Source organism: Carcharhinus amblyrhynchos, chromosome 4 (assembly GCF_965287045.1).
Source record: "Carcharhinus amblyrhynchos chromosome 4, sCarAmb.v2.hapA, whole genome shotgun sequence".
NCBI classification, from domain to species: domain Eukaryota; kingdom Metazoa; phylum Chordata; class Chondrichthyes; order Carcharhiniformes; family Carcharhinidae; genus Carcharhinus; species Carcharhinus amblyrhynchos.
Window position 1 is genome coordinate 59745383 of NC_137327.1, and position 15347 is coordinate 59760729.

Sequence of the window (15347 nt, forward strand, 5' to 3'; positions counted from 1 at the left end):
CACAGTCAATGTTGTGAGCAATGAGCACACACCTCATTTCACGTGTCTTTTCTTTACATGCATATCACTTCAGTCATGTAGGTAAGAAAAAACTAACGATTGGAAAGCAGCGGAATGTGGCAAACCTGCACGTGGGCAGTGGTCAATAAAATGTCTCATGGGTCGCACTCAGAATTCAGGTGGGGCTACATGTGGCCTCCCCCGGGGCTGCAGGTTGCCCACGATTGGTACAGGTTGTCTTCACTGAAATAATATAAAACACTGCACGTATTACTGTCACCCACACCTTGTTCGGCTTGAACACTGGAAACCCCATGATCATCTCAGGGGAACCCTGTGGCAGTGTTTAAGATAATCCAGTGTAAAGTTTAAAGTATGTTAAATATGTTCATGTCTGCAACATAGAGGATGGCATGTTCAATATTCGTCGGGCCCCACAATCCCATCCTGATATCTTGCTGCACATGTTTGTGATGGAACACAGACACTGCCTGTGATTTCTCCACATACTGAACTCCTGATTCAATAATGTCACTATTGCCAAGGCACTTCCCACAGGAAGAGAAAGGGAAATAAATCTGCAGGTCTCATAGCCGAATGAAATGGTTTCATTTTAAATCCACTCTTTCACTTGATGGATGGAAGCTGAGGTTGATGTGTCTCCAAATAACATCCCTTTGTTGCAGCTGGAGAATTCCAAGGAAAAGCACAGAATCTCGACTGGATCAGGCAGGACAGAAAGCAAATGAGCAGCAGCTCTGTTCACAGGCATGGCGTGGGGAGCTGACTGCAGATGGGCCCTGAGGTGTGTTACGAGTGCAACTGCTGTGGGCCAAGATGTCAGTGGTCAGAGAGGGTTGGCCTACTGTTAACCCTAGTGTATATTTGTTCAGTATCTGGAGGTTACTGGATGATAATTCAGTGGGAACAGTCTGCCCGGAGAGTTGTTGTAGAGAAAATGCTAACAGCAGCAGAACTCCTGCTGATGTCCTTGAGTGTGTCACTGCCAATGATGGGAATGGGCAGGGCATTGATCTCTCAGCCACCTCCAAGCATAACTGATATTTTGTGCCCCAACCAGGGAAGTGTAAACAAAGAAGGAAACAAACAGGAAGTGTGACCCACCTAAATCTACAGGAGCATCTGACCCCAGTGAACTGGCACTATCCCTGTAAATGCTGGCAATGTTTGAATCCCCTGTGTGTTTAGTGACTGCAGTTTTATATTCAGAGGGTTACTCTTTTTTCTGCCACTGCAGAAATTATTTGCAAATGCGTGTGTGTTCTCTACTGTCCATCCACCCGCCACACTTTGTATTTTACTTAAAAGCTGCCTTTGTAAAATGAGGACAGTTTTAGCTTTCCAAGGTCTTCACCAATAGAAACACAGTGAATTCAGACAGACAATCAGGGGATTGGAGGGTAATCTATTCCCCAAAATGTCCAACCCTTTTCACTCCTACCAGGACTTTGCATGTATATTTAATATGGAATATGGTATAGAACAACCATCTTCCTTTTTCCTCCATTTCCTCCAGATAACTTGGTTATTGCAGCCAGTTTGCATCATGTATACAGCAGAAAATCTGCTCTTTCTCTGAATTGCCTTGCTGTTGTTCTTGGTTGTCTCAACACTTGATGCCAACTGCTAGGCAACCTCACTCCATCCATAACAGCAGTACGTAAGATCACGAGACCTGTGTTCTTTATCATGCCTCAAACACCCTGAGACACCTTGCAGACAATGACATACTTTCGAGGAAACTGCCTTGTTGTATTGTTGAATATGGCAGCTATTTTAGTGATGAGTGTTTCCCCAAAAATAGCAGAGGAGGGAATGAATGACCAATCAGTCTATTTTTAACTCAGAAGCTATGCTCTATGACCCCCAGCTAAACCAGATAGTATTGAGTACTGAAGGCAGCAGATGATGGCCAAGACTGGGTGATAAACTGAGTTTGATTTTCTTTTCCTCTCTGGGATCGGTGTTTGTGTCCAGCCTAATCATCCCCTCTGGCTGTGAAGCAATTTGGATGGGATGAATCTGGATTCCCTCAGTCCAGTTCCTAATTCTAGTAGTTTGCTCAGGACTGATGATCAGACAGTGTCGCTCAAGCTGTAGGCAGCCAGCAGTGTTTGTCTGAGATTCTCCTTTAAAGTATCTCAGTGGTGGAGTTCACACAGCACCAGTTCCAGGTGAGAAATTTGGAAGCAGTTTCTGCCCAAAGCTCTCTCCTTTCTCAGTTAATGAGAGGAAAATCCTCCCTGACCTGTGGTATAGCTAACTTGAACAAAGCCTGAGAGAGGAACTCCGCCTCTTTATTTCAAATTTGAAGTGCCCTGATGGACTACAAGCCCCAGCTGTATGCTTGCCTCCTAACACTTACCGTGCTGTTTCCTAATGTATTGTCCCTGAGAAACCTTCATTAATCTTTAACCTCCTGCTTGTGTCTCAACTCCTGCAGACATTTGGATATCGGCAATACAGGAATTGAATTGTGCAGCGTGCAACCTTGAGTCACGAGGTGATTCACCTGGAAGGAATCAACTTAATATATTTAACATTCAGCCCCTGAAACCTTCACAGTGACTGACATGCTGACACAAACACTGAAATAGGCTTTCTCATGTGCACGCACGCAGCCCCCCCTCTCTCTCCCTCGCGCGCTCCCTCTCGCTCCCTCTCTCTCTCTCCCTCTCCCCCTCACTCCCCCTCACTCCTCCCCCTCACTCCCCCTCACTCCTCCCCCTCTCTCCCCCTCTCTCCCCCTCTCTCCCCCTCTCTCCCCCTCTCTCCCCTCTCTCCCCCTCTCTCCCCCTCTCTCCCCCTTGTGCGCTCCCTCGCATGGGTGCCCCCATTCCCTCTCCCTCTCCATCACGTGCAGCGTGATAAAAAGAGTTTTACAACAGTTGATAGTAATAGTACAACCAACACAGAAATGAATATTAGTTCACGTGATTTGCAAGGTCTGAGAAGCCAAAGTCCAGTCGGTGTTTCCTTCAAGGCTGTGTACAATCCTGATGAACAAAGTGTTACCGGAATTATAGCAATAAGATGGGTAGTGTGACACAGATCATACATAAAAAGAAATTGATTCGGTGAAGGGAAAGTGCATAAAAATACAACAAGTTATTTGTTTAGTAAGTAGTGTCTTTGAAAATCCCCTAGTCACCACTCTCAGACACCTGTTCGAGTACACTGAGGGTGAATCTAGGATTGCCAATGCACCTAACCAGCAAATCTTTCAGACTGTGGGAGGAAACTGGAGCACCCGGGGTGAACGTGCAGACTCCATACAGACAGTAACCCAAGCCTGGAATCAAACTCACGTCCCTGGCATTGTGAAGCAGCAGTGCTAACCACTGTGCTATCATGCTGTCCTAATAGAGAACAAAGAAAGAGGATAAGAGTGGCTGCACTTGAAGAGCTAGCACAGGCACATTGGGCTGAAGGACCCCCTTACCTGCTGCATCCTCATTAACGCTTGATATAGTGGTATAGTGGAAGTTCGCTGCAGTGCACATCTCTGTTACCCTATGTGTACAGCACAACTCCCAGTTGATCCCTTTCTGAACTGAAGCCCGGGTTAAAATTGCTAGGTTTGTTCACACCATCGGAGAGAAACTTGTTGCAATTGTGAGAACTGAACTGCCATTGCTAACTTATGAAAAGTTGACTACTTCCCAATTTCTGAACTTGCCCCAGTAGCCCCCATTTTTGTTAGAAAATTGGGTTTTCTTTTATATTCACTCTGAGGGCATGGCCTTGGCTGATGGGGGCAACATTTATTGTGCATCCATAATTGACCCTAAGATGGTGGTGATGAATTGCTGTAGTCCATGTGGTAATGATTTTCTGATGATACTGCTGGGTCCTGAGTTTCAGGATTTTAACCCACCAATAATGTCCATTTAATCTCCTCCTATTTGTCTTGCATTGACTGAAACTGTTTTGATTTCCAGACCCAATGAAAAGCCCACAACCCCCAATAAGCAAGTCCCTTCAGAAATCGACTATAGTGAACTGCTGCAGCACTTTGAGAAGGTACAGAACAAACACCTGGAAATCAGGCATCAGCGGGCAGGACGCAATGATCAGCTGGAGAGAAAACATCCACGTGACACAGAGACAACTTATTGTGTGTGATGGACCACCACTCAATGGACATTGTGCGTTCAGCTGTCGGATTGCCTGCTGTGGGACTGACTGAACCATAGCGCCCTTTTGGATGGACCACCTTACTGCCTTGGCAATGCAGAGTCCTTTACCACTACTCATCCTCACATTATTGTGGGCTGGGCAATGTTCCTGTGTTAATTGGATAGAATTTATAGGTCTGTGAGAATCTCAAAGTATAGTAATTGTCTGCACTGCTCCCCCTTATTCATCTTTGCACTGATCAATGTTCTAGAATGCCTCCCCTTCATTTCCCCCATGTGGTATTGTTTTTGCACTGATCATTGTTCCCCAATGTTTCCCTTTAATACCCCCAAAAGGGTAAAGTTGTTGAAAGGTAAATCCTTTGCACTATCACTGCTAAGCCAGCTGCCAAGCCACATACAATAATTTCTCAGTTCCAGACAGAGTTTTATTTTTTGCTTGTGTACCAACCTTTGCATGAATTTCCATCAAAACCCCCTTCTCCTCCTCCCCCTTTATGTTGATCAAATATTGTTCTTCATCTTTCTCTCTCAGGAAGAGAAATTATTCCAGTCAATGGCAATTTGGGCATTTTTCCAGCAACCATAGTTTACAATTTTGTTCAGTGAGCTCGGGCAATGTGTGTAGATTATTTGTCCCCTTTCTGATCGCACTGCCATACATTACTGAAAAAGCCCAGTCAGCAACATCATGGGCAGAGGGTCAATATCAAGTGGCTTTTGTCTGAGCACAAGGGTGATTGCTATAGGCAATGGGGAAAAGGTGTCGCTGCTTTACTAGCAGCTGCTCTCCTCAGGCTAAGGCTTGAGGCATGCTGCAACAGCGTAGAGAGAACTTTATCTACATTTCACACTGATATACCTGATCTGGTATTGTTTGTTGCTGATTGTGCTGGTAATGGGCAACACTAGCATCCTGCAATCTGGTCAACAACAAGATCGCGCAGGTGCGTTTTTACTGGAAGCAACATAACAAATTATTGTCAATAGAATTTGCATCAGACATATTAAACAGAGCAGTAAAAGGTATTCTCAGGCCACAGTGACCTTAGTTGAAGGTTGTTCACCAATGTCCAAAAAGGGTCATGAGGTTGAATTGGAGTAGCCCACAGGCTGTATAAACGTTGAAAGGTTTGCTACAAACCTACTGTAAAGTCAGTTGTACTGATTGCCATTTTGGGTGCTGACCACTGTAATGTGTGAGGTGCAGTTGTGTCATGATTTAAAGGACCAAGATAGAAGACAGGGCAATACAAAAAAAAGACTGAACCCTAAAAATCTTGAGAATGCAATCAAATAATGAATAGTAAATCTTTCTGGGGTAGGGATGGGCAACACAATTGGCCTTGCAATTAACGCTCTCATCTTGGTGACCTGCTTCCCAAACTTGACAATGTCAAATTTGTTCTATTCACAAGACTGCCAAAAACGACTTAAATGCATGAAACTCTTTGTTTGAAACTTTCGCTGCGTTGAGGTGAGGGATGAGGGAAATATTTTGCACTATGATCAATCATGTTTACCCTGCTGCTGGTCTTTAGGCTTCGTTGTTTTCTTCAATCTTCCATTGGCTGCCTGTACTTTGACATATCACTACTTTCTATTTATGTCAGCATGGGGTCACAAGCAGACTGTTGTTAGATGTCAGTCACTGGAGTGGGTACACACATCTGAAAATCTTGTTTTATTTTCTTTGTTCAAAGTTTCTTTCTTAAACGGAGCAAGCTTTGATACTGTTGTATCAACCAATAAACTGGAGGTAGGGGCAGGACTTGTGGGTTCTAATTTTCTCAACTATAGCAAACAACCTCTGTTTACTGATGAACAACAGCAAGCAGTCTCCCCAGTACAGCAGGATTAGTTCCCCAGAGTGCAGTGAGTGGAGGAGAGTTATATAATCAACATGGGCTCCAAGTGTGATTGACAGGCGAATTAACCAATCCATTCCATTCTGTCTGGGAATCATGGTCTCGCAATATTCAGCCTTTTTCAATTTTAAAATAGTGCCCTTGAGCAGACTTCATCAGACTGGGAGCAGGAGGAACTTTCTCCTCTACCCAACCCATTGAAGGAACCACAATATTAATAACTCCTTCAAGCATGATCAGCACTCACTGCTTAATCAGAAAGATTGTAAATTCAAGCAAACGTTTTTAAATTTGCAATTTTCTTTAGCCTTTTAAGCTCTTTTCCAATTTAGAGACCCACTTAACAGTTAGATAAGTCCCGGAGGCAGAGGAATATTATAAGCATTTAAACCTCAAGAAAAAAATAAACTTGAAATCCACCAATATTGTACAAAGCAGTCAATCCCATTTCCATCATCAGAATCAGTTGATCTAGTTGGATTTGACTGTAATGCTAAGGTTCTGGTTGATCTGTAAGGCACTGCAGGTTGGATACAAGGCCTGCTGGGCAATGCAGCGCATGCTGCTGTCTGGCATTGTGCTCTCCTCTGGCACCTAAGGTATCCTGCGGCTACTTCCATTTCTCCAAACATGTTTTTTAAAAACTGAATAATTGCATAATTCACTTGATTGCCCAGCCTCATCCAATCTCTTCCTCTCCCCTTCCTCCTCTTTCGATCCTTGCTCTTACCTCTCTCTGTAAGTCATAGTAGTTATGTTTTGGGATTAAGGAGAAAGCATCCCAGGTTTGCTGGGTGCTCAGACCCCATTCAGTTCATGCCATTGACAAGGATTCTGATCCTTTTTAGTGGGGGGAAGAAATAGATATTAGACTTCATTCTATGTCTTTGATAATGGATTTAAATCAATTTTAGACAAGCATAGTGCCCCATGCAAGATGGATTGTTTATGGATGCTCCTTTTGTCCAACAGTAGGACATCAGAATTTGTACGTGAAAACACATTGGTGGTTTATTTCAGGATATTGACGACAATACACTATGGTAAAAATTGCACTTAATACATGTTAATGTTATGAGACACTCAAGTCTATCTCAAATGCCACTGCTCCCACCTCCACAGACAGACCTGTAGTCATCCTCCCTTTTCCTGCAATGTTATACAGTGGCAGATCTGTATTGGACCAGTTATACAGTAGCAGGTCTGTACTGGACCCCAGCCGTACAGTGGCAGATCTGTATTAGAGCCCCCAGTTATACAGTGTCAGATCCATACCGGATCCCAGTTATACAGTAGCAAATCTGTACTAGATCCCCAGTTATACAGTAGCAGATCTGTACTGGACCCCAGTTATGCAGTGGCAGGCCACTGCTGGACCCAATGTGATGCAATGACACACAGCCCAGGTTTGGAAGAGATATTGGATTGTGCTGCTGGTTGCTTTTTACAGTTCAAATGTCAACATGCCATGCATTTTTACTATAACATCATCACATTATTGGTTCTAATTTGAAAGATGTTTGATACTTTTTCTCTCATTTAGATTTCAGTTTTAGTCATTTTTTTGGTTAGATGACTGATTTTAGATTATTAACATTGTTTTTTTTCAAATAGATACAGAAAAGTACAATGACATCCACTATCTTTAATCTGCATCTCTTAAAAATATGCAGTGGTTGCACACTGTGTTCTGTATAATGATGCTGAGTATCCCAGCTGCACCTTGCTGAGCTGGTTCTACTCCAGAAAAGCCTTTATCTTTAACATCCTTTGGCGAACTTGTATTATTTTATTCTGATTTTCAGGAATCCAGTCCTGATCACTGATTCTGCTATGGGGATGTACTGGTTCTGGTGAGGGAGATGGTTAACTGGATATTGTTCACTACAATGTGTGGGAAAATAAATAAAAGGCCATGTGCAGTATGTTCTTGGAGCACTCTCCCTTTCTATGGCAGAGCACAGTTTCAAAGGGTACTTTCTCACCTCTCCCCTCCCATCTATCTAAGCAGTTATATTCCAGACCAGTCATTTATGCCTGATTTCCCACTCCACTCTTCCCTGGATATTGTAGACACCATTGTGGTCCAGCTTTATCTAGCTTTACTTTACTCTGCCCTTCCCTGTGCTTGGAAAGAGATTTAACAACAAACCTCCAAATAGCATATGCAAATAGAGCTTTAAAAAGCATCTCAGCTGGCGACAGTTCAACAGATTCCAGCCATTGTGATTTCTGGGTCTCCTTTGTGTTTAGAACTGAGTTGAGGAATCAATTTGACCAAATTTTTTTAACTGTGGTGTGGTGGTGAGGGTGATTCTATTCCATTGCGCTGCACCCTTGAAAAGCTGGTGGGGCTGTGTTGTATGATGTTATGGGGAATGAGAGTGTTTGTTTACCTCGGATGAAATCATTTTCCAAATTGTGATCTAATTTGGTAACCCAAGTCTCAGATTTTGAAATTGGGCAGTACAGTGTAATCTTCCTAAACATCTAACTGCCCAGCAGTAATTTGACCATTGGCTAAGCACAATGTGTCTTGATGTATGCTGAAATTTGGACAATTAATGTCAAATCAGTACTGTACAGAGTGGTTTTATGCCCAAGATCAACATTGTGGGTCAAAGTAAGTAAATTGTGAATTTTTGCAGAATGAATTATTCCTTCAGGCACATCATCAGCTTTCTGTGGATAGCACTGCCCAACTTCAAACCATTGCAGATGCAATCGGGAGCTGGGAAAGAGTGATCATACATTGGGTAAGGGCCTGTCCATAGACTATCTGCCTTTGTACTCAGCAGTGCAAAATAGGAAGCTCCCAGACCTGGCTCATTTAGCTGATGGAGGGGAAGGGAATCAGCAAAGATTCATGCTCCATGTTCACTGCTGAGCTGTACTGAGTAATAGGTAAGCACGCAAACCCCTATGTGTTACACAGGGACCAGGTTGGCCTGGTTGTGAATGACCATTGGAATCAGGCTCCAGTTAAAGTCTACACTATTAGGAGAGTGGGCAAGTGGGAATCGTAAGGTCTTGTGGGTTGGTAGGAGCATGTTTCTTAGGGTAAACTGGGTGACAGAGTTAAACATATTTGTCATTCATTATCTACCGAAAGATTCACTGTTAACAGTGATGAGTGCATGCCCTAAACAGACTGGTGTCCAGTCCCATCTTTTATTCATGTTCTCCTCAAAAATTTCCCCATTCTGATGAACTAACCTTTGGCAAAATGAAGTGACTCATTATAAACAACATTTGCTTATTGGAATGTAGATTTGTGTGATGATCTCTGTGGCTGTGTGTCTGCCTCTAACTTCCTTTGGTGTGAGGTGAACCTAATGCAGAACCCATTGTGTTGAATAAAATATCAATGTATTTCAATCATTTTCTGGGGATCCATTTATCTACTAGGCAAGTGATTTGTCAGGAAACAGCATTTTGGGAATTTACTAGCCATGCTGATGCCCTTTAAAGAGGGGGTAACGCAGGTGCCAGTTTGGGGTTGAGCCAACCGCAATGGGAACAAGGTCTGATTATGTTGATCAAATGCTACAACTAAACAGCTGACGCATGCTGCAACTACCCCTTGTTGGCACCATTTTCTGACTACAACAAATCACTTGCCACAATTATGTTTAAGATGAATTATTATAAATTTGTGATCAATCTGGTTAACTTCCAAAGAGAAAGAGCTAATCATGCCCTCAGATTGTAAATGATTGCACATCTGGTGCAGGGGAATGAACATTATTAATCCTGTTTACAGAGTCTTGCTCTTTCAATTTGATATTTAAAATAAACTTGTGTTGTACATAGATGTGTAAAAGAAATGACCTACTTTGTAAGTTTATCTGTGACTCCAACCTAGATACTTGGTGTGTTTTATTTGATAGCCATGAGAGAACTGCAAGAGAAGGGTGAGCCTTGGCCAGTTCTTGAAGCAAAATAGGGAGGATTTCAAATGGAGAGAAATTAAAACCCTGGATGGAATGGTTCTTAGTGGTATTCTGGAAACTGTAACTCAACTCTTCCTGGAGACAAAGCACGAGTAATTTTAAAAGGAAAGTGAGCAATATATTTTAACAGGTCTGACCTCATTTGGGTTTTGTTCCCTCTTTGGCCATGTCGGTACACTTCCTTTGCAGTAAGATCTGCCCCATAACAAAACTACTGGCCTCCTTTGATGGATTATTGTCTAAAATCCGTAATTAAATAAAGGTTCATTGTCTCTTTGAAGTTGAATCATTTTTCATGTTTTCATATATACTCAGCAGTTTATTTGATGCTGATTTTTGTTGTTACGAGTATTCTGCTCTCCGCTCAACAAGCTACCCCACTGGATAACGAGGTGCTCGGTGCTTCTTTAGACCAGCACTATGTCAATCCTGGCATCTTGATATGTCAGACCATCCATGATATCTCTTCATCTAGAATTAAAGCAAAGTTTATTTATTAATCACAAGTAGGCTTACATTAACGCTGCTATGAAGTTACTGTGGAAATCCCCTAGTTGTGACACGCCGATGCCTGTTTGGGTACACTGAGGGAGAATTTAGCACGGCCAATCCACCTAACCTACACATCTTTGGACTGTGGGAGGAAACCGGAGCATCTGGAGGAAACCCATGCAGACACGAGGAGAATGTGCAAACTCTGCACAGACTGTGACCCAAGTCAGGATTTGAACCCAGGTCCCTGGCGCTGTGAGGCAGCAGTGCTAACTTTGCCACCCTGCTTGTTACTGGTGGTACCTGGTGATACAGGGTTTGCAAGGATGCCAGCCTAAACCAAAACATGACGGTCCTGGTTCATGCTCAGCATCAGCGTTACTGTTGCCCGAACAAGATCCTCCTATTCCCCATCTTCAAAAATGCTGTATAAGATATATGCGAGCAGAATCATCAGTACTGAATGCTGTATAAGATTAGTATCATCAGTAGTATCAGCGAGTAGTATCATCAGTACTGAAATGATCCTATGTGTCAGGAGGCTGTCAATTTTAAGTGTGTCGCACTGAGCTGAGCGCTAGGCTAGTTATGGTGAATGGCATTCAGTGGTTTGCTAGCATAGTGGTTGTGTCACAGCCTATGAATCCAGGGACCTGCACTAATGATTTGGAGACATTGGTAGCAGGGGGAATTTAAATGCAACTAATTAAATGGCTCTGGGCTTTAAAAAAAGTTTCAATAATAGTGATCATGAAATTACCAGATGGTTATAAAAGTCCATCTGGTTCACTAATGTCCTTCAGGGAAAAAAAAATCTACTGTCCTTTGTTAATATTCTTGTGGGGGAAACACAGACCAAATAACCACATTTACTGAATGAGCCCCACAGAAATAAATTACCCGGAAGATTTCATTTTTTGTGTCTTTTACTTTAACATGAATCAGAACCAGCATAAAATGAACACGAATTAAATAGGCATCTAATGCGTCAAATAAAAAGTAAGACTTTGGTTTAAATAGTTGCTATGACAAAGATATGGCTTGTGCAACCACAAGTATCCTCACCACTCCCCACATAAACGTGGCACCATGTGCAAGCTTTCTGTCTTTCCAACTCAGTCTCTGATAGATTTCATTTTCCATTCAAGGCATGGTACGAGGCAGCTACATTCCATCTGAGGTACCCGACAAGAGTTAACTCTGACCAGCAAAACTCTACAACCCCTCTCTCATTTGGGTCACGCCAGTCCTAATGGTGTAACTTTCCAAAGTTCCTTTTCAATCAACAAATGTATAATATCCAGTTTAGTCTGGACCTCTGATACAAATTCTCAGATCCTTCACACACCTGAGCTATTCACACCAATTTTTAGGATTTAGTCCCTTTAAGCTCACTTGTCCATTATTGCACCAAGAATGTCTGCTGCCAAGCAGAAACAAATTCTGTGTTCCTCTTTCTGCCTCTCTTTCTGTATCCACATCTGTGTACTGATTGCTTCCTGCCTCCAGCTCTCCTCTCTTGCAACTCTCCTTCGTGTTGTGCCACACAGTTTTTGTCTTTTGGTACTGCTTCCCGGTCAAGGGTTTCCAGATCATATGAACCAGAATTCCTTATTATCCAAGAAAATTACAATTGATGCAAACTCTTAGAAGTAATTTCAAAATGTTCTTAGAAACAAGTACAGATTCATCACATTTTTTTAATAATTACAAATTTTCTTTTCTGTGCTGCTTCCAGATCAAATGTAATAATCATTCCAAATTGTGTTTTTCTTCAGATGATAGCAATATGTTTGATTTTAACCACCCACTGAAATGACCCAGCAAGCCACTCAGTTGTATCAGACTGCAATGAAAGGATCTAGAAAGAATAAAACTGGGCAGATTACTCAGTATAAATGTAGGCAACAGACATGATAAAAACACATCCAACCCAGTGAAACCTACAGAGTTATGCACTTTGAATTGTGTCAAAATTTAGAGAGCAGAGTTACAGATTAGCTACACTTGCAGAATCACATCTTTCAGCTAATCCGTGGGGAAGTCTTAGTCGGATAGGCCTACCAGAGGGGCTGGCAGCGCACTGGCTCAGAAGGGAATGGGCCTGTGCGATCTCAGCATTGACTGTGGATGCTCTGAAGTAACATAGTGTCAGATTGAACGTTGGCAATGAAACGTACTGCTCACCACCTCACTGAGCTGATGAAGCAGTACTCCTCCATGTTGATCATCCTTTGGAAGAAACTCTGAGGGTAGAGAGGGAACACAATAATCTCTCGTTGGGTGACTTCAATGTTGATAAAAATGACTTGGAGCACCACGACTGGCTGAGCATTGAATGGCATGGTATTCAGACTGGGCAGGTGACAAGAAAACCAACACATGAAAAATCTACTTGACATTGTCCTCATCAAAAAAAACATACTTCATAAAATTTTTAAAGTGCATCACATAACTGATCAAATGTAACATTTTGATTTCTTTCAATATATCCTGAGGTGCCTCACTGCACTTACAATTACAGCTCATATTTAAATATATATTTAATGTCAAAGTGGTGCTTACAGCCCAAAGGGTTTTACACAAGCCTCCAACTGCTTGGTATACAATATACTTGGTATATACAAGGTATACCTTAGACGGTGACCTTTCTCCATGATGTTTTGGCAGCAGCTGTCCTGAGCTCAGTACATCCCTTATATGTAATCCTGGACCTTGGAATGCACCAGTCTGTGACACTCAGTCAGCAACAATTCTTTGGATAGCCTGAAACTGAATGTTCAATCAGGGGAAGAATAACAGGAAGTCAATTAATAAGTCTTTCTCCTGTGTCCCTCATTAGGAAGTTGTTGCTCTGGGTGGTCTGCTGTTGGGATGTGCTGGGCATTTTGCTGCTTCCAGTGTTTCAGAATGGGAGCATTTTCTCCTTTACCTACTTTGTGTTTTGCCTTTGTTTTAAGAACATAAGAACATAAGAACTAGGAGCAGGAGTAGGCCATCTGGCCCTTCGAGCCTGCCCCGCCATTCAATAAGATCATGGCTGATCTGTCGTGGCTCAGTTCCACACTCCCGCCCTCTCCCCGTAACCCTTAATCCCCTCTCTTATCAAAAACCCATCAACCCGCGTCTTAAAAATATTCAGCGAGGCAGCCTCCACCACCTCAACAGGCAGAGAATTCCAGAGATTCACCAACCTTTGAGTGAAGAAATTCTTCCTCAACTCTGTTCTAAACCGCCCCCCCTTTATCTTGAGGCTGTGCCCCCTAGTCCTACTGTCCTTTCTGAGCGGGAAGAGTCTCTCCACCTCTATCCTATCCATCCCATTCATCATCTTATACGTCTCAATGAGATCTCCCCTCATTCTTCTAAACTCTAACGAGTACAAGCCTAGTTTATTCAGCCTCTCCTCATAGCTCAACCCCCTCAACTCCAGTATCAGCCTAGTAAACCTCCTCTGCACTCCCTCCAAGGCCAAAATATCCTTGCGTAAGTACGGCGCCCAAAACTGCACACAGTACTCCAGCTGCGGCCTCACCAATGCCCTATATAGCTGCAGCAAGACCTCCCTACTTTTATATTCAATCCCCCTCGCTATGAAGGCCAGCATCCCATTCGCCTTCGTGACCACCTGCTGCACCTGCAAGCTGGGTTTTTGCAACTCATGCACAAGGACCCCGAGGTCCCTCTGCACCGTCGCCTGCTACAGTTTTTCGCCACGTAAGTAATAGTCCTTCCTACCATTATTCCTACCAAAGTGGACCACCTCACACTTGCCAACATTAAATTCCATTTGCCATTTCCTGGCCCATTCGCCCAGCCTATCTAGATCCTTCTGCAGACTCTCCACACCCTCCGCACAATTTGCCGTTCCCCCAATCTTGGTGTCATCAGCAAATTTCGACACCCTACACTCGGTTCCCTCCTCCAGATCATCTATATAAATGGTAAAAAGCTGAGGCCCCAGCACCGACCCCTGGGGCACTCCACTAGTCACCATCTGCCAATCCGAATAGCACCCATTGACCCCCACTCTCTGCCTCCTATTTGACAACCAATCCTCTATCCACGCTAACACCCTACCCCCAACTCCATGTCCCTCGACCTTCTGCAATAACCTCTTGTGAGGTACTTTGTCAAACGCCTTCTGAAAATCCAGAAAGACCACATCCACCGGCTCTCCTCTATCCACCGCCCTAGACACATCCTCATAGAACTCCAGTAAATTTGTCAGACACGACTTCCCTTTAATGAAACCATGCTGCGTCTGCTCTATCAAGCAATTCCCTTCAAGGTGCCTCGCAATTTCCTCCTTAATGACGGATTCTAACATTTTACCTACCACAGACGTTAAACTAACCGGCCTATAATTCCCCGCCTTTTGCCTGGCACCCTTCTTAAACAACGGCGTAACATTAGCCGTTTTCCAATCTTCCGGCACTTCCCCGGAATCCAGCGACGTCTGGAAAATAACCACCAAGGCATCCACTATCACCTCCGCCATTTCTTTCAGAACCCTCGGATGCATTCCATCCGGTCCTGGGGACTTGTCCACAATCAGCCCCCTCCAGTCTGTCGAGCACCGCCTCTCTAGTAACAGTAATGTCATTAAGACCCTCCAGTCCTACCACCTTTCCATCACTAACACCCGGCAAATTATTCACGTCCTCCTCCATGAAGACAGAAACAAAAAAGTTATTCAATACCTTAGCCATATCCCCATCCCCTACCACTAGGTCCCCTTTCTCATCCTCTAAAGGACCAACGTTCACCCTAGCCAGCCTCTTCCTTTTTATATATTTATAAAAACTCTTGCTATCCTTTTTTATATTAAGCGCTAGCCCAGCTTCATAGTTTCTCCTACCCTTCTTTATCAA

General features: G+C 43.3%; 1 protein-coding gene across 1 annotated transcript in view; it reads left to right on the forward strand.

Annotated features, from left to right (window-relative positions):
- Positions 1–10261, forward strand: part of vac14 (vac14 homolog (S. cerevisiae)) — a 347166-nt gene extending 336905 nt beyond the window's left edge. Inside the window, exon 20 of the mRNA XM_080187225.1 lies at positions 3963–10261. Coding sequence (XP_080043351.1) covers positions 3963–4146 — 184 coding nt within the window. The 3' untranslated portion in view covers positions 4147–10261. The remainder of the gene's footprint in view (positions 1–3962) is intronic.
- The last annotated feature ends 5086 nt before the right edge of the window (positions 10262–15347 follow it).